Source organism: Chiloscyllium plagiosum, chromosome 25 (assembly GCF_004010195.1).
Source record: "Chiloscyllium plagiosum isolate BGI_BamShark_2017 chromosome 25, ASM401019v2, whole genome shotgun sequence".
NCBI lineage: Eukaryota > Metazoa > Chordata > Chondrichthyes > Orectolobiformes > Hemiscylliidae > Chiloscyllium > Chiloscyllium plagiosum.
In genome coordinates, this window is record NC_057734.1 from 36021769 (window position 1) to 36047746 (window position 25978).

The window sequence follows — 25978 nt, forward strand, 5'->3', positions numbered from 1 at the left end:
ATTTTGCAAGATGTCACCATCTATTTCCCTACAGTCTATATCTTCCATATCCTTTTCCACAGTAAATGTGTGATGCAAAATTTTCATTTAGTATCTCCCCCATTTTCTGCGGCTCCACACAAAGACTGCCTTGCTGATCTTTGAAGGGCCCTATTCTCTCACTAGTTACCTTTTTGTCCTTAATGTATTTGTAAAAACTCTTTGGATTCTCCTTAATTCTATTTGCTAAAACTATCTCATGTCCCCTTTTTACCCTCCTGATTTCCCTCTTAGTATACTCCTACTTTCTTTATACTCTTCTAAGGGTACACTCATTCTATCCTGTATATGCTTCCTTCTTTTTCTGAACCAAACCCTCAATTATTTTAGACATCCAGCATTCCCTATACCTACCAGCCTCTCCTTTCACCCTAACAGGAATATACTTTCTCTGGATTCTTGTTATCTCTTTTCTGAAGGCTTCCCATTTTCCAGCCGTCCCTTCATCTGCAAACACCTGCCCTCAATCAGTTTTTGAAAATTCTTGCCTAATACCGTCAAAATTGGCCTTTCTCCGGTTTAGAACTTCAACTTTTAGATCTGATCTATCCTCTTCCATCATTATTTTAAATCTAATAGAATTATGGTTGATGGCCCCAAAGTGCTCCACTACTGACACCTCAGTCACTTGCCCTTTCTTATTTTCCAAGAGTAGCTCAAGTTTTGCACCGTCTCTAGTAGGTACATCCACATATTGAATCAGAAAATTGTCTTGCACACACTTAACAAATTCCTCTCCATCTAAACCCTTAACACTATGGCAGTCCCAGTCTATGTTTGGAAAGTTAAAATACCCTACCATAACCACTCTATTATTCTTACAGATAGCTGAGATCTCCTTACAAGTTTGTTTCTCAATTTCTCTCTGACTATTAGGGGGTCTATAATACAATCCCAATAAGGTTATCATCCCTTTCTTAGTTCCACCCAAATAACTTCCCTGGATGTATTTCCAGGAATATCCTCCTTCAGCACAGCTGTAATGCTATCCCTTTTCAAAAATGCCACCCCTCCTCTCTTGCCTCCCTTTCAATCCTTCCTGTAGAGTTTGTATCCTGGAACATTAAGCTGCCAGTCCTGCCCATCCCTGAGCAATGTTTCTGTACTTGCTATGATATCCTAGTCCCATGTTTCTAACCATGCCCTGAGTTCATCAGCCTTCCCCGTTAGGCCCCTTGCATTGAAATAAATGTAGTTTAATTTATTAGTCCTACCTTGTCCCTGCCTGCCCTGACTGTTTGACTCGCTTCTGTTCTCAACTGTACCAGTCTCAGATTGATCTCTTTCCCCACCCCCCACCTTACTAGTTTAAATCCTCCCGAGCAGCTCTAGCAAATTTCCTTGCCAGTATATTAGTCCCCTTCCAATTTAGGTGCAATGCGTCCTTCTTGTACAGGTCACTTCTACCCCAAAAAGATTCCAATGATCCAAAAATGTGAATCCTTCTCCCATACACCAGCTCCTCAGCCATGCATTCATCTGCTCTATCCTCCTATTCCTGCCCTCACTAGCTTGTAGTACCGGGAGTAATCCAGATATTACTACTCTCGAGGACTTCCTTTTTAAATTTCTGCCTAACTCCCTGTAATCTCCCTTCAGAATCTCAACCCTTTCCCATCCTATGTCGTTGGTTCCAATGTGGACAATGACCTCTTACTGGCCCCTCTCCCCCTTGAGAACTTTCTGCACCCTCTCGTAGACATCCTTGATCCTGGCACCAGGGAAGCAACACACCATTCTGCTTTTTCACTGCTGACCACAGAAACATCTGTCTGTACCTCGGACTAGAGAATCCCCTAACACAATTGATCTCTTGGGACCTGACGTGCCCCTCGTTGCATTAGAGCCAGTCTCAATACCAGAAACTTGGCTGTTCGTGCTACGTTTCCCTGAGAATCCATCACCCCCTACAAACATACCTGTTTGAAATGGGTATATCCACAAAAGACTCCTGCACTAGGTGCCTACCTCTCTTTCCTGGAGTTAACCCATCTATGTGACTGTATCTGAGACTTTTCCCCCCTTCCTAAAACTGCCATCCATCACATACTGTTGCTGTTGCAAATTCCTCATTGCTTCTGTCTCTGCAACCGATCCATTCGATCTGATAAGATTCGCAGCCAACAGTATTTATGGAGATAAAATCTGCAGCAACCCTTGAACTCTCTTTAAACTCCCACATCTGACAAGAAGTACATATCACTCTATTAAAGGCCATTTTTGCTCCTTCACAATCTACAGACCCAGAAATTAACACCGTCTTATTCCTCTACAAATACTGCCCCAGGTTAAATGAAGAGTTATAGCTTATATTTTAAGTTTAATCAAGAGACATAGCTCCAAAAACACATAATCAATAAAGAACCCACTCTATTCACTACTGCAGATTCTCTGTAAGCCACACTTAAAACAACGATTAACTTATCTGATTCCGTGCTGTGAACTTCGCCCAACAGTTCCTCCAAGATCAGTTGTGAATTTCACTGTTTGTTAATTTTCCCAGATGCATTCCAATGTCCAATGAAACATGAATTTTAACAGCAAAGGCAGTAACTGTGCGGGTTCTCTCTCTCTCTCTCTCTCTCTCTCTCTCTCTCCAGCAATTACCTCACCATGTGCTTCCTTTGTCTGTTCTTATCCCTTTTAAAACTGCTGCTGTTTTGACTTTTTTTTCCAAAGTTCCAAAACAATGCAACAGCATATAAAACAGTAATTGCTGCTTCTGGAATTCGAGGAAATCACCTTCAGCACCTAAAATACCTCAAAAAAGGAGCAGCTGTTACAGCCAGAAATTTTTCCTGTTCCTCCAGCTTGGATTACCTGATGTGTTTTATGGTTTAAGAATTGTTATTTAATACTCGATCTATTGTCTGTTCATAAAAATAGTTAACCTCTATAATAACAATGAAAATAACCTCTTGAGGTTTCTTGTTTGAATGAGTGCACTTCTGGTTTTGAGTCACTAATTAGATTAGATTTCCTACAGTGTGGAAGCAAGCACTTTTGCCAAACCAGTCCATACCAACCCTCTGAAGAGTAACCTACTCAGACCCATTTCCCCTCTAATGCACCTAACACTATGGGCAATTTAGCATGGCTAATTCACCTGACCTGCACGCCTTTGGACTGTGGGAGGAAACCAGAGCAAACCCACAGAGAATGTGCAGACTCCACACAGATAGTCGCCCAAGGCTGGAATTGAACCTGGAACCCTGGTGCTGTGAGGCAGCAGTGCGAATCACTGAGCCACCATGCCACCCATGTTATAATTCGACTGAAATAAATCAGGTAGAGATGTGTGTTGAACCACAGAAGGAAACATTAGGAGTGATTTTAGGAAGAGGGGAAGCAGGAGAGTTGGAGTAGGAGTTTAAGGAAAGAATAGTAAATTGTGAAGCCTACACAGCTGAAGGCATGACCACCAAAGTTGGCAGAAAGGTTAATCTCAAAGGCAAGAGTTAGTTCTTGTCAGTGCAACTCAATAAGGATAGAAGTGATTTTTAAAAATTGAATACCTGCAATGTGGAAACAGGCCATTTGGCCCAACAAGTCCGAATCGACCCTCTGAAGAGTATCCCACCCAGACCAATTTCCTATTACTACCCTATTACTTTAAATTTCCCGGTGACTAATGCACCTAACCTACACATCCCTGAATACTATGGGCAATTTAGCATGGCCAATTCACCTGGCCTGCAGGAGGAAACCAGAGCACCCAGAGGAAATCCACGCAGACAAGGAGAGAATGTGCACACTCCACACAGTCACCTGAGGTTAGAATCAAACCTGGCGCTGTGCAGTAGTGGTGCTAACCACTGAGTCACCATGCCACCCTATTCAGTGAATAGGATATAGCCAGCAGACAATTACAATGAGTTGCAGCTTAGAGACTGGAGAATAAAAGGCTTCACAGAGTTTATTTCACTTTGTTGACTCTCAGGTAACCAATGGATGAAAAAGCTTTTAAGGAGCAGCTTGACTCAGGCTGGACACTGGGGGTATTATGGACATTGAAGGAAGTGGTCTTCCCGATACAGTTAATATGACTCAGCAATCGGGTTAATGTTACAAAGAATCTTTGTCAATCACAGAGTATAGGATGTATAGAATAACAGAAGTTTCAGATTTGCAGTTCTGAATGCTTGTTATATGCATTTGAATCACGATTCACTTTTCCGTACAGATACTTGCCTAATTTTAATCCACCCTCTTACATAGAACATAGAACATAGAAGAATACAGCGCAGTACAGGCCCTTCGGCCCTCGATGTTGCACCGATGCAAGCCCACCTAACCTACATTAGCCCACTATCCTCCATATGCTTATCCAATGGCCGCTTAAATGCCCATAATGAGGGAGAGTCCACCACTGCTACTGGCAGGGCATTCCATGAACTCACGACTCGCTGAGTAAAGAACCTACCCCTAACATCTGTCCTATACCTACCCCCCCTTAATTTAAAGCTATGCCCCCTTGTAATAGCTGACTCCATACGTGGAAAAAGATTCTCACTGTCGACCCTATCTAAACCCCTAATCATCTTGTACACCTCTATCAAGTCACCCCTAAACCTTCTTTTCTCCAATGAAAACAACCCCAAGTTGGTTTAGATGGTATTCAGTTTAGAACACTACATTTTAGGAAAGATATATTGCCCCTGGAGAAGATATAGCATGATATTGGGAAACGTTCCTTCGCATAACGGGTTGTATAAATATCAAGTTACCCCTGCAATCCCCAAGTAGCTGTTAACCAACTCCATTGAAAAATTGAAAATTTCATTATGTGGATTTTTGTTAGGAAAGACTTATACGGATTACAGAACTAAAGCAGACAGGTGGACTTAATATAAAGATCAGCCAGAATCTCATTGAATGGCAGAATTTCTAACCCGAGCAGGCACTTTGTTTTGAATTGGGCACCCACTTAAGAAGGAGAAAGTGAGGACTAGAGATGCTGGAGATCAAAGTCGAGAGTGTGATGCTGGAAAAGCACAGCAGGTCAGGCAACATCTAAGGAGCAGGAGAATTGATGTTTCGGGCATAAGCCCTTCCTCAGGAAGGGCCTGGTTGTGTGACTGTGCTGATAGGCAAGGCATGGCAAGGCCCATTTAAGAAACCAATTCAGTTTTATTTCCAATCCTTTTAGTAGAATTGATAATTGAACAATTGATAAACTACTCAATGCTTAAAAATAGTTAAAAATCACGCAAAACCAGGTTATAGTCCAACAGGTTTATTTCGAAGTACAAACTTTCAGAGCACTGCTTGTTCATCAGATAGCTAGTGGAGCAGGATCATAGAACTGAGAATTTATCGCAGAAGATTATAGTCAGACAACTAATGCGATATATTGAATAAACCTAGATTGCTGTTAAGTCTTTCATCTTTTAGAATGGGTTGCAGGTTTTGGTTCATTAATATGTATATCCCAGAACTTTTTTCAAGTCACATTCCAGAGATAACTTCAAGTTTTTTTTTAAAAAAAGTGACATCTCAGCTCAGACACTGCATGAAAGGTGTGAGGTTAGAGCATATATGTATTCAATCTTGAGTCAGACTGGTTCTATTTCCAAAGTAGGAATTTATACAATGTCGCATGGATTATAAAAAATCTGGATTCCCCAGACTCCTTATACCCCTCACACACCTGGAGACCCAACCCACCCCTTCCCACATGCTGCTGTTGGACTTGGCTCTCAAGCACCAACACCACCTACCACTGGTGCCACAGTTGGTTTCAACCCCCACTTCTATGCTTCCCACCCCAGTTTCCCTGCCAATACCACTGCTGCCAGAAACAGCCCTTAACATTTATCCAATTTATCAGAAAATAAAACAGCTTGATGCATCTTCCAGGTCTGTGTCATCCAATTAGACTTAACGTCAGGTAAATAGTAGTAACAGGCACATATGTCAAGCACCCCACAGATCATACAGAATAACAATTGATATAGATCAGGAGCATTAGTCAGAGGGAAATGGGTCTGGGTGGGTTACCCTTTGGAGGGTCGGTGTGGACTGGTTGGGCCGAAGGGCCTGTTTCCACACTAGAAGGAATCTAATCTAAAAATTGTACAGATTTCTCAGTAGCACCACACCCCCCTCCACAAACTGTTAGTGAGACTGCAGGTTACCAAATCTCATTAAAACTTAACAAGAGATTATCATTCTTCATTATTGAGTACCTAACCCTGGAACCCCACCCCCGACACAATTCCAGGTTTTCAACAGACTATTGGCTTCACCAAGTTAGAACTACGCTATATTTTTCCAAGCTTTAGTGTTGCTCAGCTATATAGTCAAACACCTTCTTTGGATCTCCTATACTCTTATTCTCAGCTACACTGAACTATTAATGGAATATGGCTTCTTCTAACCCCTCACAAATCCCAGAGCTTTCCCTGAGCCCTAAACCCAATACTTAGCAATTTCCTCTGACTCCCTCAGACATCTTCCACGTCCTAATTCTTTGGAGCTCTGGGATGGAACTACTTCTTACTGCCCCTAAGTACGTTACTGACTAAGAGTCCTAAGTTAGGAGACTTCTCCGTTGAATACCTCTGTCTAACTAACTTAACTCCCTAACCCCTGAACCTTTCTGAATAGTTAATTGAAAATTTCACAACAAGTTACATCCTTGCTTCCAAGCAGTATTGAATGTAACTAACATTTTGGAATAGTCAAATGCATGAACTCCTTAATGCTGCCTGTTCCTTTATTATTATGGACACACATTGTTGGCTTCCACAGTACAAAATATACATGAAAAAACCTTTTTATATTCAAACAAATGCCTGACTATCCTGATCCTAACCATATCTGGTTCTCACTCCCTCTATCACACTCCAACTGCTCCCACTCTCATCCTGACCCTGACCTGACCTGACTCCGCTCCTCCCCCTTTCCACCCAAGCCCCATTGTCTCTCTAGCCAGACATTCCTACCTTCCAAACTGAACCCATCCTCACTCTCCAACCATAATACCTGGACCCAAACCACACACTCCATCTTACTCCATTCCCAGTCTCTATCTAACCTCAGCCTCTCTGTTCATCCAGATCTGATTGGATGCTGCTTGTCTTTGCTGTGGCATGACCTGTTGGGAAATTCTCATGATTGGGATTTGCTTCCGTTTGATTCTAATTGGTCAAATATAATAATTGTACCTCTCCATGTAGAGTTGCTGAAGGTCCTAGGCTGCTGAAATCCAACATTTTCTCTGTTACTCATAACTAAAGGTAAAACACAAACAATGATCATAAAACACTTGCCCAATCTGTTTTCTATTTTGACATTTTACCATTAAGTGCACAACAAGGTTGAAATGAACATGCTTATACCCTATGACTAGAACTTATCAGTCAAAGTATTGAGTATAGGACTTGAGACATCATGTTCCAATGTTGGTAAGGCCACATTTTGGAGTACTGTGTACAGTTCTGCTACAGGAAGGATGTTATTAAAGCGGAAAGGATGTACAAGGATATACAAGGATGTTACTGAGATTGGAAGGTTTGAGTTATAAAGAGAGGCTGGATAACCAGGGACGACTTTTCCTTGGAGCTTAGGAGGCTAACGCTTGACTTTATAGAGGTTTGTAAAATCATGAAAGACATTGACAGAATGAATAGAAACCAATCATTCAGGCATGTTGGTGGTTCTGCAGAAAAAGAGTAGCCAAGCTCTTTTCCTCAGGGTAGGGGAATCCAAAACTAGAGGGCATAGGTTTAAGGTGAGAGGGGAAGGTTTAAGAGCGACTTGAGGGGCAACGTTTTCACACACAGGGTGACGTTTGTATGGAACGAGCTGCCAGGGGAAGTGGTAGAGGCAGGTACAATTTCAACATTTGAAATACATTTGTACAGGTACATGGATAGGAATAGGTTAGAGCGATATGGGCCAAATGCAGGCACATCATAGGTTTAAGGTGAGAGGGGAAGGTTTAAGAGCGACTTGAGGGGCAACGTTTTCACACACAGGGTGACGTTTGTATGGAACAAGCTGCCAGGAGAAGTGGTAGAGGCAGGTACAATTTCAACATTTGAAATACATTTGTACAGGTACATGGATAGGAACAGGTTAGAGCGATATGGGCCAAATGCAGGCACATGGGACGAGTTCAGTATAGGAAACCTGGTTGGCATGAACGGGTTGGGTTGAAGAGCCTGTTTCCATACAGCATAACTCTATGACTGTAAGTGTTTAGATTAGATTACTTACAGTGTGGAAACAGGCCCTTCGGCCCAACAAGTCCACACCGCCCCGCCAATGCACAACCCATCATACCCCTACATTTACCCCTTACCTAGCACTACAGGCAATTTAGCATGGCCAATTCACCTGACCTGCACATCTTTGGACTGTGGGAGGAAACCGGAGTACCCGGAGGAAACCCACGCAGACACGGGGAGAATGTGCAAACTCTACACAGTCAGTCTCCTGAGGCGGGAATTGAACCCGGGTCTCTGGCGCTGTGAGGCAGCAGTGCTAACCACTGTGCCACCGTGCCGCCCACAAATGTTGTGATCACAGGCGCAACAACAGTGTCTGGGATTCAGTTTCTGTTTACTAACCAAAAGTTGAATTAGCTACAACTGAGTCAAAATTCCCCACATATTTTAATATGTTAACCAGTAACAACCATTATGGACAACATCAGTGGTCGAAATAAAGGGCAATAAAAGAATGTGAAACAAATTGAATGCATTGAATTAGGGCTACTCTTCTTCTGGAGGACATGCCTGAATGATTAGTTTCTTTTTCTTATTAATGTAGTAGGAGCTCAAACTGAGAGGTGAGTTTCAGCACAAGGGTATTAAAAAAGCCATGAACATTCAATACTTTTCATGATTGGAGCTTTATTTTTATACCCTTAGGACATAACCCCTGACCAACTGACACTAGAAGCACTGTTAGAGATGACCGATGAGGAAGTGTGTGAAACGGTGAAGAAGTATGGAACAAATAGCGAGGAATGTGCCAGATTAAATGCCTCACTATCCTGTCTAAGAAGAGTATATAAATCAGGTGAGTCACTTTTATCTGGTTGACAATGCATGTGGATAGAATTGGGTGAGGACAGCCTTAGGTTTGATTCCCATGTCCTCCATGACTGAATAACTTATCCATTCACTCTGCAAACTCATTCATCTTGAATTTCAGCTTTGATCTTTAGATTAGATTCCCTACAGTGTGGAAACAGGCCCAACAAGTCCACACCGACCCTCTGAAGAGTAACCCACCCAGACCCATTTCCCCCCCTGACTAATTGACCTAACACTATGGGCAATTTAGCATGGCCAATTCACCTGACCTGCACATCTTTCCGTCAGTTCTCGTAGGGCGGTTGCCAACAACCCACGCTCGGCGGTTAAACGTAACCCCGGAGCAGACTCTCCGAACTGGAGACTTTTCCAGTGATATACTCTTTTCCAGATATAAACATTCATGTGAACAGAAGAGCAAGGCTAAAAAACACATTACATTCTGGTTACATACAGATAAGAAGATTCACACGGGGAGGTGTGTAATAAGATTCACACGGGACTAAGCAACACCTCCATTCCGGTTAGATTCACACATGTATTGGGACATAATTTTTAACCGTTTCACCACACCCACCCAGACCCATTTCCCCCCCGACTAATTGACCTAATGCTATGGGCAATTTAGCATGGCCAATTCACCTGACCTGCACATCTTTGGACTGTGGGAGAAAACCAGAGCACACGGAGGAAACCCACGTAGACACGGGGAGAACATGCAAACTCCACACTGTCACCCGAAGCTGGAATCGAACTTGGGACCCTGGTGCTGTGAGGCAGCAGTGCTAACCACTGAGCCACTGTGTCCAACCCTACTTGGAAAATGTACTGGAGTCTTGCAGTGTTGATGTCCTGAGTAAGAAATGAAGGGGGAGAAATGGATGGTTGTGTGAGGGGACAAGATTGGGATGTTGATCTGCTATCATGTCTTTGTGTCACTGTCAGAGTTAACTTTTATTCTCATTGGAGCTTTGCAGCATTCTTCCTTTAAATGCAATCACCAGTGAGATGTAAATTCCTGAGCCAAGAGCTGAGGAAAGATGTGTTTTGACTGACGAGGGTCAATTGTGAACCCCACAGTGATTGACATCCTGAGACCAGTCTGAGTATCCATCGCCAATGATCAGATTTTTTTTAATGGAAGTTTTGGACATTTCTCACATCTGGCCGTTGCATCAAACATTGGTGACCTTTGCATAAAATTCTGCTGCTTTAATAGCTGGCTAAATATTTTCCTCCATTCAGTTTACCAGATATGCTGATGGAGTTTTAGTAATAGGGCCATGACAACAGTGAAAGACATAAATGAAGCTTCAACATTTCAGAACAAAGCATCATCTGTCCAATCAAACTCTTCCCCCAGAAGATGTGGCTGATATTAGGCAGGATTAGCCACTGCAACAGTGCCAGATGTAGCACAATGGGAAGTGTTGTAATATTGTATTACCACTAGGGGGTAGAAAGACAGCAGAAGATCTTTTTCCCTTCAAGCCGTGCCTTGTTCAGAAAGATATTTTTAAAAGATCAGTCCAAAAATTAGAGTGGCACAGTGGCTCAGTGGTTAGTGCTGCTACCTCACAGTGCCAGAGACCTGGGTTCAATCCCTGTTTCGAGTGTCTGTGTGGAGTTTGCACATGCTCACAATGTCTGCATGGGCTTCCTTCCACAATCCAAAGATGTGCAGGTTAGGTGAATTGCCCATACTGTTAGGTGCATTGGTCAGGGGTAATTATAGGATAGGGGAATGGGTCTGGGTGTATTACTCTTTGGAGGGTCAGTGTGGACTTGTTAAGCCGAAAGGCCTATTTCCATACTGTAGGGAATCTAATTTTTTTTTAAAGGCACTGAGCTTCAGTTTTCTGTTCAAATCTGTTGAGTTTTTGTTTCTTATATTGCCAGCAATTTTCTCAACCCTCAAAAGCATGAAATGATGCCGAGGAACAATTTCAGAGTCTCTGGCTGCCTTGGCCAAGTAAATGTTTCTCATGTACAATGTGTTCTGGACAGGGTGTGTCGGCTAGCTGAGCGCTCTCAGGTTTTACTGGTTATCATTCAGAAGTGGGAACCTTAGTCAATTTTCCTCCTGTCTCACTCAGGGGAATGGGGTCATTTTGGGACCGCCTCTATAGCCACTCCACCTGAATTCAATTCACACAACACAGACAAACAATTAATCCAGACTGCTTTTTTGGTAACACTCCATTACTCTCTTGGCCTTCTGCATCTACGTACTCTAAAACGCAATCAAATAAACATTTCTTCTCCATATATACATTCTATAGTTGGTGTGTTTGCTGCAAAATTCATGAAAAGTTTGGATTTTCAGTGTAATTCTTGCTGAGATGTCATTGGAAGCTATGCCACATAAGATGTAGTCTTAGATTTAATGCAACTGATTTAAGAGCTTTAAAGTGAGATATGTTGTTATAGATAGGGTTCAGAATACTTACACCTGAAGAGGAAATAGTTTTAAGTTTTTACTTTAATAATAAATGATACCAGACATATTGAGGTAGATTTTGACTGAGATGTTAATCATGAAAAACAATGGTTTTTACTTCTCCCAGTTTGTTTTCACAATATTAAACATTTACACTTTCGCACAAAGTCAAAACTTAGCCTATTTTGTTGAGCTGTCTTTAAAGTTTACTTACACGTTTTTTCTAACGACAGTAAAATCCTTTTGTCAATTGGATTATCTGTTGTATATTCAACAAAATAAGTAAACTGATGGCCAAGAGACAGTATTCTGAAAATGCAGACATTCTATTCCACATTGTGGAACATATTGGAAAATTGTTAGATTTAAATAATCCATGACTGTACTGTAAACTCAGTAACAAAAACTTAATTTAGAAAGATCAAAGTATTGATGGAATGCAGTAGTAGAAACTTATTAAGAATTACACATCACATTTTTGAACATTTCTCTTTTCAAAAGTTATCTTTCCGTTAGTCTTAACCTCAGTTAAGTGAGCAGGCAGTAAACCTTATAGTCTCTTTCACTTGGGGCTGCTGTAAGTCACCTTGAAGTTAGATGACTGTGGTGCAAGACCCAAAATCTAGACTGACTCTCGACTATAGTATTGAGGAAGTACTACACTGTTGCATATGCTGGATATTGGATGAGACCTTAAACCAAGTTTCCATTTACCCTGTCAGACGGAATAGTATTATTTTGAAGAAGAACCGGGAGATCATTGATATTGCATGTGCCTATTTGCTGTGTATAAACTTGTTGCTGTATTTCCAAAATAACAATAATATCTGCAATTTTAAAAGTACGCAATTAGTGGTGATATATTTTGGACCAGCTGTGTTCCTGTGAAAGGTACTACATAAATGCTAGAATAAACACAAAAAACTGGGGATGTTGAAAATCTAGAACAAAACCATGGAAATCTAGAACAAAATCAGAATGCTAGAGAAACACAGTAGGTCTGGCAACATCTGTTGAAAAAAAACCAGAATTAATGTTTCAAGACCACTGGACTCTGTGTTTCTGTCAAACTATTACATAACTGCTCATCTTTATTTTATCCTGAATCTGGTTCCATCAAGTCACAGAGTAGTGACCCTTGGGTACCTCTAACTCTAATTTATTTTCTCCATTCTCGTCTTTGGGGAATGCTTGGCATTGACCTGGAGTCTTAGTTCAGTAAGAACACAGACATTAACCGACTTCCTTCATTTATTGCCCCAGGAAGTTACCACTTGCCATTCAGCTATAGTAACAGGTGGAATGGGTGGTTTCTGCTGTTGGAAAAATAGTGTCATCTGCTGTTGGCATCTGAGAAATTTAGCCATCTCAAAAAAACTGTACAAAACTATAAATTTAAATTAGAAAATAAATAAAATCACAGTTCCATGGATAATAATGAAGAAAAAATGACGATTTTGAAGTCATTCCCACACAGGGATCGTTTTCGTGTGATTGCATTGAAAGATAAATACAGAAATCCTTGGAACCAACACATTTTCAGTATTAAGTTAAAAATCACACAACACCAGGTTATAGCCCAACAGGTTTAATTGGAAGCACACTAGCTTTCGGAGCGACGCTCCTTCATCAGGTGATCAGGAGCGTCGCTCCGAAAGCTACTGTGCTTCCAATTAAACCTGTTGGACTATAACCTGGTGTTGTGTGATTTTTAACTTTGTAGAGTCCAAAACCGGCATCTCCAAATCATTTTCAGTATTGGCATTTAAAATATCTGGTGAATTGATGATGCATTTTGTGTTGACATAAACCAGCCCTAGAATAATAAAGTGTTATGGGACAGAAGGAGGCTGTTTGGACAATTAGCATCTGTGCTGATGGTAACTTTCCCACTGGAGCCTTTCTCTGCCCTTTTAGTAAATTCCATACTGTGAAAACAAAACCAGACATTATTTTGAATGTGTAAATACAGAGAGTTCCACAGAGCTCTGTCACATAAGAGCATAAGAAATAGCAGGAGTAGGCCATCTGGCCCTGGTGAGCTTGCTATGCCATTCAATAAGATCATGGCTGATCTTTTTGTGGACTCAGCTCCCCTTAACAGCCCACTCACCATAACCTTTAATTCTTCTACTGTTCAAAAATCTACCTATCTTTGCCTTAAAAAAGCATTTAATGAGGTGGCCTCAACTGACTCACTTGGCAAGGCATTGCACAGAGTCACAACTCTTTAGGTGAACAAGTTCCTCCTCCACTGAGTTTATGGGCAGCACGGTGGCACAGTGGTTAGCACTGCTGCCTCACATTGCCAGAGACCCGGGTTCAATTCCCACCTCAAGCGACTGACTGTGTGGAGTTTGCACATTCTCCCTGTGTCTGCGTGGGTTTCCTCCAGGTGCTCCGATTTCCTTCCACAGTCCAAAATTGTGCAGGTTAGGTGAATTGGCCATGCTAAAATTGCCTGTAGTGTTAGGTGAAAGGGTAAATGTAGGAGAATGGGTCTGGGTGGGTTTCGCTTTGGTATGTCGGTGTGGACTTGTTGGGCCAAAGGGCCTGTAAGTAACCTAATCTAAATCTACCCCCTCTTATTTTGAGGCTATGCCCCTAGTTCTAATTTCATTGGCCAGTGGAAATAACATCCCTGTTTCTATTTTATCTATTCCCTTCATTATTTCACATACTTCCATAAGATCCCTCTTTATTCTTCTAAATGCCAATAAGTAAAGCCCCACTTTACTCCCTACCATTGTATTGACTGACGTGGGATTTGTTAGCAAGCTCGGACACTATCGAAACAAATTTAAAAAATGCAACTTCCATAAGTGGCCATTTTTGACTCCAGCCGCTGGAAGTAGGGCTGAATTTTACCAGTGTTCACATTGCTTACCCTCCCGTTAGTTAAGTTAATTACAATGTGACTGGCGGCCGTAGCAAACAGAGAGTAGGTGATTTCCATCTCTCCCCTTGCCCTCCCACTATGGAAGAAAGTCCTGCTCCCAAGAACTACCAACTATTCAGATTGCTGAGACATCTGGAACTGCAAATCATCTGAAGCATTTGGTGGGGTGAGGTGCTGAAGGGGAAGCAAAGCTCTGGGATGTGTGGTCTTGTAGGCCAGACAAGGCCGCACAAAGCAGTTATGATCTTAAGAGAGAGGTACCCTAATAGGCCTTGTGCATCATGGAAGTAGAGGTGCACTGGGAGACATAAATGGGCATTAAATGGCCACTTGGAGGCATTAGAAGGCCTAAGGGCAGGCAAGGCAAAGACTTCCTTAACCAGCCTCTGTTTCATGTTGGTTGAGGGCAGGAGGGCAATGGGCTGACCACCTGATATATTCTATGTGCCCTCTCTCCTCCCATCGAAAACACATGCAGTGTGGGGACATAAAATCCAGCCCATTCTCTCAGGACAATTTATTGGCAATTCCACTCAATTTTACTGAAGACATTGCTGTTTTCAGGGTTTGCAAAGCCTTGTCCAAATTAGGACTTTTATTAAATATAGAGGAAGTTGCTCTGAATTGTGCTAACATTCAAATATTTTTCTCAGAGTCATTGAGAGAAATTCCAGACGTATGATGTGCACCAGAATATCTACATGTCATGCTAACTGTCACTGTTATTTATCTGCAATTTCTTTTATTAATTAGTGGCAATGCATGATGCAGTGAGTGCTATAAGAATTAGCACACACATATATCCTTTCTGAGGGCCTGAAATTGTGTGTGTCTGCATCTTGAATGAGAGAGTTCTATCTCCTCACACTGTTTTTGGTAAACTCTTAAATGAAATGAGTTTGGATAAGTCTTAGCCTAGTTCGTTTTGGACATTGATCCAAAGCACAGACCTACTCTGTTATTTACCACAAACTAACAATAGACTGGCAAGCACACTGAGAGAGGTCATTTGAAAACTATTAAGAACTGGAATAATAGCTGCCCCATTTCTAGTCAGAAGAGTACATAAACTTTGATCTGCGTTAGTTCAAGTCTACACCAACAGGTGAACTGACAAAGGTATAATTCATGAGTTACACTCTCTCCCATTTTTGTAATGTTTAGAAGTTTTATTTAGAAACTAGAGGCACACACAGCTTTAAACATCAGCATTGATTATGGGTTCTCCTGTACACTGCACCCTGAAATTGTAATAGTTTATGCTTGTGGCTTTTTCACATAACAAAAGGAAGAGATGTTGACAAATGGAGACAGTTCCAAAAGGAAGGAATATCTGAATACAGCTCATCAAAGTGGTTTTGGTGCATCTGATATACAATACATAAGGGAGACATTAACAAAGCCTTTTTAGAGTATTCCACATTTTCAGCATTTCAAGAGAGAATGATTGCTGGGAGTGGCAGAGGATCAGGTGAAAAGGACCTTTATTATATGTGAAAGCATGATGTAGGTGGCTGGAACAAAGTGTGCTCATCAAGCATCTGAAATTTTCTTGTTCCTGTTCTTTAATGTTAGTGTTAATGTGTATGCAATTAGCATTCTCTCACAATGATAATATTTTTAATTTCCTCTGAGCATTCGCATCCAATTTTTCACTGTGGCTGTAGACTTGTACATTTAATTGCTATATTTTCTGAAAGTAGAATATGATGAACAGTCCATACTTGATTATAGCGAGTGTTTTTTTTGTTGAATGATTTCCACAGTTGGCAGATGGGCACAAACTCTGTGCAGCAGATCATTTGAGCACTTTTCCTCTGTTAGCCACTGTCACTGGAAAAGTCAGTTATAGTCTTATACCCCAACATTGTTATTCAGAGCAAACATTGTGCTCCAGTGTGTTGTGGGTGAGAATATAAGATGAAAAAGTATACCTTTACAATTTCAGTAATGTCAGCAAAACATTAGATAAGGGAATAAAGCATAGCCCAATAAAGGCAAATTAAGTCTTCTACTTTCTGATCCATATACTTCATCTTTCCAAGCTCAAATTTCTTTTATTTTCTTCTCTTTCTAATATGAACATCGGTGCAGTGGGTCATGGACCATTTAGAATGGGTCCCTGTCCATTTCTGTGTCTGGTCCATTTTCTGCTGTTATTTGTGCCAAATGCCAGAAGCATCCATTCAAATAATTGTGAGGCACCTTTACATAAGCTGATAATGACAAGTGACATTATATGTCACATTTTATATCATTAATGACTTAGTAAAGCCAGATACTGTGCAAATCAAAAATCAGCAGGCTCAATTAGAGACCGATAAATGACAGGAATTTCAAGGGGTTTGGAACACATTCTGTGGTGCTACGCTCTGTCAGGGGTGATGCACATTGTGCCAGGAAAAGGACCCAAACAATAAAATCTCCAATATATTTTTTTACATGACAAAACAGATGAAGACAATGGACACCTTAAAATTAGATTGAGAAATGGACTTCATTCACCTTCATTAGTCTTAGAGAATACTGGCATTTAAACATAACTCCCAAAGGTATTTAAAGGCATTTACAATATTATGTGAACCAACAAGTATTTATAATGTCACTATGTGTGAAATAAAACAGTTTGTCCCCCAGGTCGTCTTGATAGAATCATAGAATCATACAGAACTGAAGAGGTCCTTTGTCCTATCAAGGCTGCAAATCTATACTTGTCCCACTTTCCAACACTTATTACAACATTTCAAGTGTTCATCTAAATACTTTTTACAGGTTGTGAGGTTTCCTGCCTCAACTACCACTCTTCCAGATTTCCACCACCCTCTGGGTGAAAATAAATTCCTCAAATTTCCTCTAACCCCCTTGCCCAGCACCTAGACATTATGCCTGTTTGTTCTGCTCCTTCAAGTGTGAGGAACAGCTGTTTTCTATCAACCCTGTCAATGCCCCTCATAATCTTATGCAGCTCAGTCAGGTCCCTGTCAGTCTTCTCTGCTCCAGAAAAAACAAGTGGAGCTTATTCAGCCTCATCATATAGCTGAATTGTTCCATTCCAGGCAACATCCTAATGAATTTGCTTCATACAACACAGTAATAACCTAAGATCTGTTCGGCTCCAACATAATCTCTCTACTCTTATAATCTTTGCCATGACTGATAAAGGCAAATGTCTCATATGCGTATTTAATTACCCTATTAACCTGTAATGACATCTTCAAGGATCTATGGACAAGCACCCCACAAATATATGAATAGGAAGGGTTTAGGAGGATATGGGCAAATGCTGGCAAATAGGACTAGATTTAAATAGGATATTTGGTCAGCATGGAGGAGTTGGACCGAAGGGTCTAATTCTGTGTTGTATATCTCTATGACTCTATGACTGTAATTCCTGTGCGCTTCCCAGTATCATTCCTTTCACAGAGTACTCTCTTGTCTTGTAACTTCTTCCGAAGTACATCACCTCAAATGTATCTGGGTTAAATTTCACCTGCCCTAATTTGTTTATGTCCTCCTGTACCTTGAGACATTCTTCCTAGCAATCAACTACTCAGTAAATCCTCACCTCATTTTTTGTGGCAAACCTACTTATGATATGCCCACATTTACTTCTGTATCATTTATATATCATGAACAATAAGACACCGTGCACTGATCCTTCTGGTATGCCACTGGACACTGGCTTCCAATCACATAAAAGCCTTCTACCACATCCTTTGTCTTCTACCACTAGCCAATTTTAGATTTAAGACCATAAGACATAGAAGCAGAAATCAGGCCATTCAGCCCATTGAGTCTGCTCTGCCATTCAATCATGGTTGATAGGTTTCTCATCCCCCTTCTCCTGTAACCCTTGATCCCATTGATACTCAAGAATCTATTGATCTCAGTCTTAAATATACTCAATGACCTTGTCTCCACAGCCTTTTCTGGCAATGAATTCCATAGATTAACCATTCTCTGGCTAAAGAAGTTTCTCCTTATCTCCATTCTAAAAGGTCTTCCCTTTACTCTTAGGCTATGCCCTTGGGTCCTAATCTCTCCTACCAATGGAAACATCTTCTCAATATCTATTTAGTCCAAGCTATTCAGTAATCTGTATATTTCAATTAGATTCCCCCCTCATTCTTCTAAATTCCATGGAGTATAAATCCAGAGTCCTCAAACGGTTAACTTGCCAAGTTAAACTGGTTCCATTTGCTTTTACATTCATTATCAGTCTTCCACGTGGAATCTTGTCAAATGCTTTGCTGAAATCCACATAAAGTACATCAGCTGCACTAGCTTCATCTACAAAGCTGGTCATCTCCTTGAAAAATTTAACCAGATTTGTTACGCATAACCTTCCTCTGAAAACACCATACTGACTATCTTTGATCAAAGTTAATGGAGGAGGTGGAGATTAATTCTTTCCTTCAGGATTTTCTCCAATAGTTTGTCTACTACTGACGTAAAAGTCCATGGTTTGTAATTCCTTGTTTGTTTTTACCACCCTTCCTTGAAAAGTCGAACCACATTAATTCTCTGAACCTCCCTGTGGCCAGAGAGGAATTAAAAATTTGGGTAATTCCCTCCTTCAGCCCTCACAGCAGCCTGAGATACAACTCATCAGACCTGGGGATTTGTCCACTTTTAACCCTCGTCAAAACCTCCAATACCTCCTCACTCCCTATGACAGAAGATCAAGAGCCTCACAGTACCTGTTCCTGAATTCTGTACCTACATCCTCCTCCTGAGTGAAGACAGATGTGATGGAAAGTACTCACTTAGTACCCTACGATGTCCTCTGGCTCCACACACCGATTACCCCCTTGGTCCCTAATGGGCCCTGCTGTTTCCCGGGTCATCCACCTCCCTGTGATATACTAGAATATCTTGGGATTCTCCCTAATCCTGCCTGCCAGTGTTTCTTCATGCCTCCTCTAAACTCATCTGCTTTTTTGAGTTCTCTCCACACATTCTACGCTCCATAGGACCTCTGTTGATTTTCTCCCTGTGTGTCCTGTTAAAAGCCTCTCTGTTCCTTCTTATCTGTTTCTGAATATTTCTATTTTCTCTGAACTCTGAACTCATTGCTCCGACATGTATCCCTAAAGTGTCATTTCCCCCCCCACTGTTCTGATGTAGATTTGCTCAGAACTAGCTGTTTCCAGTCTATGTTGGTCACATCCTGCCTTACTTTAATAAATTCTGCTTCCCCCAATCTAAACTGTTTTTCTACAGACCATTTTTTTCCAAATCCATAACAAACTTAGAATGTAGGGTGTTGTGGATGCTATCACTTCCAGTACCACCATGAATAGCTGTCTGGCTCTGTTCCCCAGAATTAGGTTAAAAATTACACAACACCAGGTTATAGTCGCACAGGTTTGCTTGGAAGTACAAGCTTTTGGAGCAATGCATCAGATAGGACTACCCGACAAAGGAGCAGTGCTCTTACAACTTGTACTTCAAAATAAACCTGTTGGACTATAAATTGATGTTGTGTGATTTTTAACTTTGTCCACCTCAGTCCAATACTGGCACCTCCACATCATGGCTACCCCAGAATTAAGTATAGCACTGCACCATCTTAGGTTCTATCTTCTAGGTGTAAAAAGCTTACTTGAATACCTTTCAAGAAATATGCCCTCTCCAAACCCTTTAAGCTGTGACTAATCCAGTTAATGTTGGGGAAGTTGAAATCCCCTAATATATTCACCCTATTATTGTTTTTACATGCTTCAGTAAATTGTCTGCACATCTGTTCTCTTGTGAATCACTGACTGTTTGGGTTCTGCAATGCATTCCTAGCCATGTGACTGTCCCCTTTTCATTTGTAAACTCTCCCCACAAAGTCTCATTTAAAGAGCCTTCAAAGGCTCTCAGCAGGGGTGGGATGTGGTGATTGTACCTAGGTCAGCCAGGTAGACTATTTAGAATATGAGCTGTCTGACTGGGGCTATTAATCTGGTCCAAACCAAGAGCCCTGGCTGACGGATATAAATAGGAGTATCAGAGGTTCTGTTCACTCTGAGAGCTGGCTCTGAGGAAGCTGGATCAGTGCCAAGAATTTTCCACGTGTAAATAAAGGGTGACTTGGTGATGGGATTCTGCCCTCTGGTATTACTTCAGCCACCTCATTATTTAGCCTTATCTGCAGGTTATTAATTGCCAGAGTCTCCCAAAATTCCAATGCGGTTCCCAGACTGGCTGAGGTAGGCATGGTTACGCTGACTTTCTTGCTGGTGGACTGCATCTTGCCGCCCTTTAAAATCAGGTCCCAGGATCTGATTAAATCAGGGTAGTAAGTGAAATGTTAACTCCACTGTTTAAGAATTTCTTGAAATTTGCATGAAGGGATTCATCAATGCAACTTACTAGAAATCAATTTGGCAAATGTCTCATGGGAATCTTGTTTTAAATTGCCATTTTTGTTTTGCTACTTCTGTTTTCTGCCCCTCTTGGTAAAAGGAGACTCCTCTGAGAGCTACTGTGTGACAATAATTACCAACATATGGTGTTTCTCTGTCTCGTGTTTTTTTCTTTATTTTTCTATTCTGTAATTAAGGATTCTACCTAGGTACCTCTGTTCCTAAGACAGTGCTGTAAGTGGTGACTTATAAACTTTTCACTGTATTTGAGTACATGTGACAATAAAGCTAATTCAATTCAATTTTTGTCAGATTAAAACAGCAAGCCTATAAGTGCTTGTCTGTCTCCATAACGATGGCAAAATGGGACTTTCTCCCGCTGACATGTTGCACTGCTGACCGTGCATGAATTTCCAAGATTAAGGACATAATATTTGCAGCTACCCATGCCAGTTAGTGATGTTGGGATGTGGGGAAGTGCAAAAAAAATCACCAAAGAGGGCAGTGGCTTTGTTGGAATATTTGGAATGCTAAATGAAGATGCACAGCTGAAATCAAACTGTTTTGTTATGCAACTAACTGCCAGAAGGACACTGGCCTTTCAAAATGCTGTCAGACCCATCTCTCCCTGAATGTGATCTGGCAGGTGATGCACATTGTTATGAGCACGTCCACAGGTGTGAATGTATTCTTTTTCATCCATGAGGTTGTCTATAAATGAGTTTTTTTTATGATGTGATTTTCTTTGCAATTTAGTAAATACTTGACCACATGTCAATATTTATGAAGAAATAAGCCAGACAGATCTCAAGTTAACACAAATAAGAAGTTAGTTTTATTGTAAAATGCTTTCAAATAAAATATAAAACTTATTAAAATAGATTAAAAACCTGTGCTGAATCTTGTCATACACATACAGACACATTAGTGTGCAAAACAGAACAAATTATACAGTGGGAGAGTTGGAGTTAAAATAAAGTTTTAACTCCACGAATAAAAAAGAATTATATGTTCAAATGATCATATGCTGGGTTTCCAGAATGTATGTTGACTGTTTTTTCTTCTGAAGACCATCTCATTTAAACTGCAACTGAGTATTATGATGCCTGAGATTCCTTTAATTTTTAAATTCTCTATCTTGATGACATAATTCTACTTCTAACAGTGATAGAGCCTGTGCTTTGGGATAAAGAGTGTATAGGGAGTTCTGCTGTTACTGTTCCGTGTTCCTGCTCGCCTTCTTGATATTACCCTTGCTGTAGCAAGCAAGCTTATAAACTTAGATTTTCACAAGGTGTAGTTTCAGAAATGTGATAGCTGTTGGAACACAATGAGGACAATCAATGTTATCGACTGAGGTTCAGTCTACTGTTGTCAAAGCTACCGATATGCCGTTGAAGCAGATTTATGCATCTTCAAGGTGCTTTTATGCATAATGGGTTTTCTTATTTTTCTGGCGGTTTCTCCAGATAAGATGTTTGTTGTCTATTGTCATTAGGTTGTTTTCCCAGGACTTTCAAACAACGGCAGGTATGACATTCTGCAGGGCATCTGTCTAGACATATCTTCTGTTAATCCAGTTCAGCACTTTTCATAGGTCAGGTGAAATCTGTAGCCATTTTAAATTATAATGTACTGGCACCTTTAAAGTTGCTTTCCTTCAAACTAAAGTCCCAGGTATTAAATCAGTTGTTGAAATTAAAGATTATTAGCCTATATATGACAACTTTGTGGCAGCATTTGCTTTAGGCAGTCAAACATTGTGTTGGATTCATAAAATTCCTATAGTGTGGAAGCAGGCCATTCAACCCATTGAGTCCACACCGACCCTCAGAACATCCCACCCTGACCAATCCCATCCCTATAATCCCACATTTCCCATGGCTAATTCACCTAACCTGCACATCTTTGGACTGTGGACAGAAACTGGAGCGCCCAGAGGAAATCCATGCAGACATGGGGAGAATATGCAAACTCCACACAGACAGTTTCCCAGGGCTGGAATCAAACCTAGATCCTTGGTGCAGGGAGGCAACAGTGCTAACCACTGAGCCACCATGTCAACTCAATAGAGGAAATGCTATAATCTAGCCATCTATCTATGGCTCCATAACATCATTATGTGGGCCATAGAAGGGACATCTGCCACTCTGTTGGTGCACGTCATATGTAACAGAGGCTGGGTAGATCGGGTCCTGCTTCAAGATTAGCTCCTTCATATGCTAGTAGTATCTTGCATTCACTGAGAAGATCAGCAGTTTATGGGCACATGATCATTTAAATTATATTAACCAGTCAAAATCCCTAAGTCACACTAATGTATTTGCTTTAACAAATGAAATAATTACTATAGAGTTTTAGATAAATAAGGAGCGCTGTTTGAAGCAAATAAAATTGAGGAAGACAATATTAAGGACCTGAAAATGTCATCATTATGATTGGTGTGTCAAATAATTAGCCTCAAAGTAGTGGTATATTGTGAGGAAAAGAGGGCCCACGTGGCACAGTGGTAATGTCCCTATCTCTGAGCTAAGAGGTCCACCTATTCCAGAGCTTTGTAATAACAACTCTGAGCAGGTTGTCAGAAAGTATCTATTACGAGAAGGAGAGGCTATTGCATTTTCAAACACAAAGTCCTCTTAAAGTAACAGAATTTTTAATGGCACTTCAACTGTATTGATCTTTTCTGCAGACCACCTCAGGGTAAGGACTGAAACAGAGTTAGAAGCTCTATGAAAGGTGGATGATGCAATTAACATTCTTGAACGTAAAGGCTTAGCTGGCTAAGAAGTTTCTAGTTGTCAGCTTGACAGTTACAAACAGCTCAAGTTCAAGGATGCCGAATACATTAACTAGTAGATCATAACAAAGAGTTGGACTGTGGGAATCTTACATGTTAGATGTATACTTTTTCCAAAAAATTGGCCTTGGTAATTCATTTACTCATTGGGTAAATTAGATGTCCTTGAGACAATGAAGGAAGACAAATTGGTAAAATAAACTGTTAACAGATCTGCAGAAAACAAACACAAAACCTAGCTGAGCTCAACTTTACCAACTGAAATGCAATTCAGGCTTACAATACCACTGACACTGCAATGAGTTTGATCAGGATATTTGACCTGGATGTGATACTCTTGTTTTTATGAAGGACTCAATAGATCACATGACCACTGATCAAGACTGACTTTTGATTATTTGTATTCAAGTGTTCACCATGAACAAATGTAAATAGTTTCATTTGAAGAAGAGCATAAATGTGCTTCTTGGTATCCTTCTCAATGATTGTACTTCATGCAATATCAATAAAAACAGAATGTCTAGTTATTTCTCGCATTACTCTTGTTAGATCTTGCTGTACACAAATGGCTTTTGATGTTTCCTTGCCTTACAACAGCGAATATACATTGAAACAAATCCATTGGCTGTAAAGCACTTTAGGATGTCCAAGAAGGTGCAGCATGAATGCATGTTCATTCATTATCAGAAGTAGTGTGTGAACACAATGTTTGAACTCCTCAGTATTCTGAGGAAGGGTCACTGGACCTGAAACATTAATTCTAATTTCTGTTCATAGATGCTGACAGACCTGCTGACCTTTTTCAGCAATTTCTGTTTTTGTTTATGTTTGAACTCATTGCAGCTGAACTGGCGCTGACTGTTGCTGAAATGTATAGCCACTTTACAGTCCCTAACACTATACCTTCACCCAGCCTCTGAAGCTATGGTCACCTTGTTACTGAGAAAGTGACCATTGCTTCCACCACAGAAAGGAAATGCAATTAGTCTGAAGCTATTTCCCAAGGATGACAGGGCAGTGATGTACCAGGCTGCACTAATTATCACACCTCCTTCCCTGTATATTTTTAAAGAAACTGCACGAAAATTGTTAATATCATTTTGCACATCTGGCATTGGGAAAATAGTAACAAAGCTGATGTATGAACCTATTTAAGTGTACACACAAATTGCTTGAAGTTATGTGATTATTTCCTCAATCACTTGAGCATCAGTATTTTTCATGGTCCAAATGATACGTGAATTGTGATTCACTTTCAACAATATGAAATATACTAAAAATGTCATTTGATTTGAGTTTAATAAACTAAGCATGAATTTTTATGGAAAACTTTAAAATTCTCATGGCCACTCCAGAAGTGAATGTTCTGTTCCTGAGCATCCAAACATACAATTTTACCTATTTTCTGAAAAGCTAACCCTTCTGAATCAGTGTGGTATATGCAGCCCCCTCAATTAGCCTTGGGTATTTCTTGGTTGAAGCCGTTGACTATTTGTAGATCATTTAAGCAATATTGTCAAAAATTTATTTTGTTTCTATAATTGCACAAAACTTAGAGGTCTTGACAACCAAACAAGTGCACAGAAGAAAAGTCATGGTTTGCCTGTATTGAGCACTGGGACTAGGAATCTTTACAATACTCACTTCTCCAAGTTGATTTTGTAGCTTTCCTTTAATTGTTGTAATTGCTGTTAATTTGTGTGAAAATTAGAAAAGGTCAAATTATGAGCATTAATTCCAGTAAGCAGAGATCAGAGTGATTCACCATTTATGCATTTCGCACAATTTGGATTGGATTAAAACCTTTAAGAGAAAACCGTGAATGTGATAACAAATATCAGGATTGGGAATGCTGTGCTACCATTCTGCTGAACAATTATTGTGTTTCTGGTGTATGTCAGAAAAAATTTATTAATTATCCCCATCTCCTTGTTAGAACAATCTCTGAATAGCAAAGCATGATGACTATGACAGAGCAGAGACATAGCTGTGTGAATATAGCTGCTACCCCATGACTATGTGCATTACAATTAAAGAAAGAAAGGACATGCATTTATGTGGATCGTTTTTGAAGCAGAACAGGACAAATGGAAAATTGTGGGATCAATGCCTGTGTCCTGGCTATTCATTTGTACATGAATGACTCATACAAGGAAATTAAGCGTAACATTTTCAAGTTTGCTGATGACACAACACTAGGTGGGATTGTGAATGGTCACCAAGGTTTAAAAAGACTTCAGGGCAATTCAGGCAAAAGATATAAAAGAGACCTAAGAGGCAACTTTTTCAGACAGAGGGTGGTACGTGTATGGAATGAGCTGCTCCAGGAAGTGGTGGAGGCTGGTACAATTGCAACATTTAAAAAGCATCTGGATGAGTATATGAATAGGAAGGGTTTGG

General features: G+C 40.5%; 1 protein-coding gene across 2 annotated transcripts in view; it reads left to right on the plus strand.

Moving 5' to 3' along the window:
* ksr2 (kinase suppressor of ras 2) overlaps nt 1-25978 on the plus strand; it is a 423089-nt gene that overhangs the window by 88944 nt on the left and 308167 nt on the right. For both annotated transcript variants that reach the window (XM_043715875.1, XM_043715876.1), the window contains exon 3: nt 8919-9069. In XM_043715875.1, the coding sequence (XP_043571810.1) occupies nt 8919-9069 (151 nt within the window). The remainder of the gene's footprint in view (nt 1-8918; nt 9070-25978) is intronic.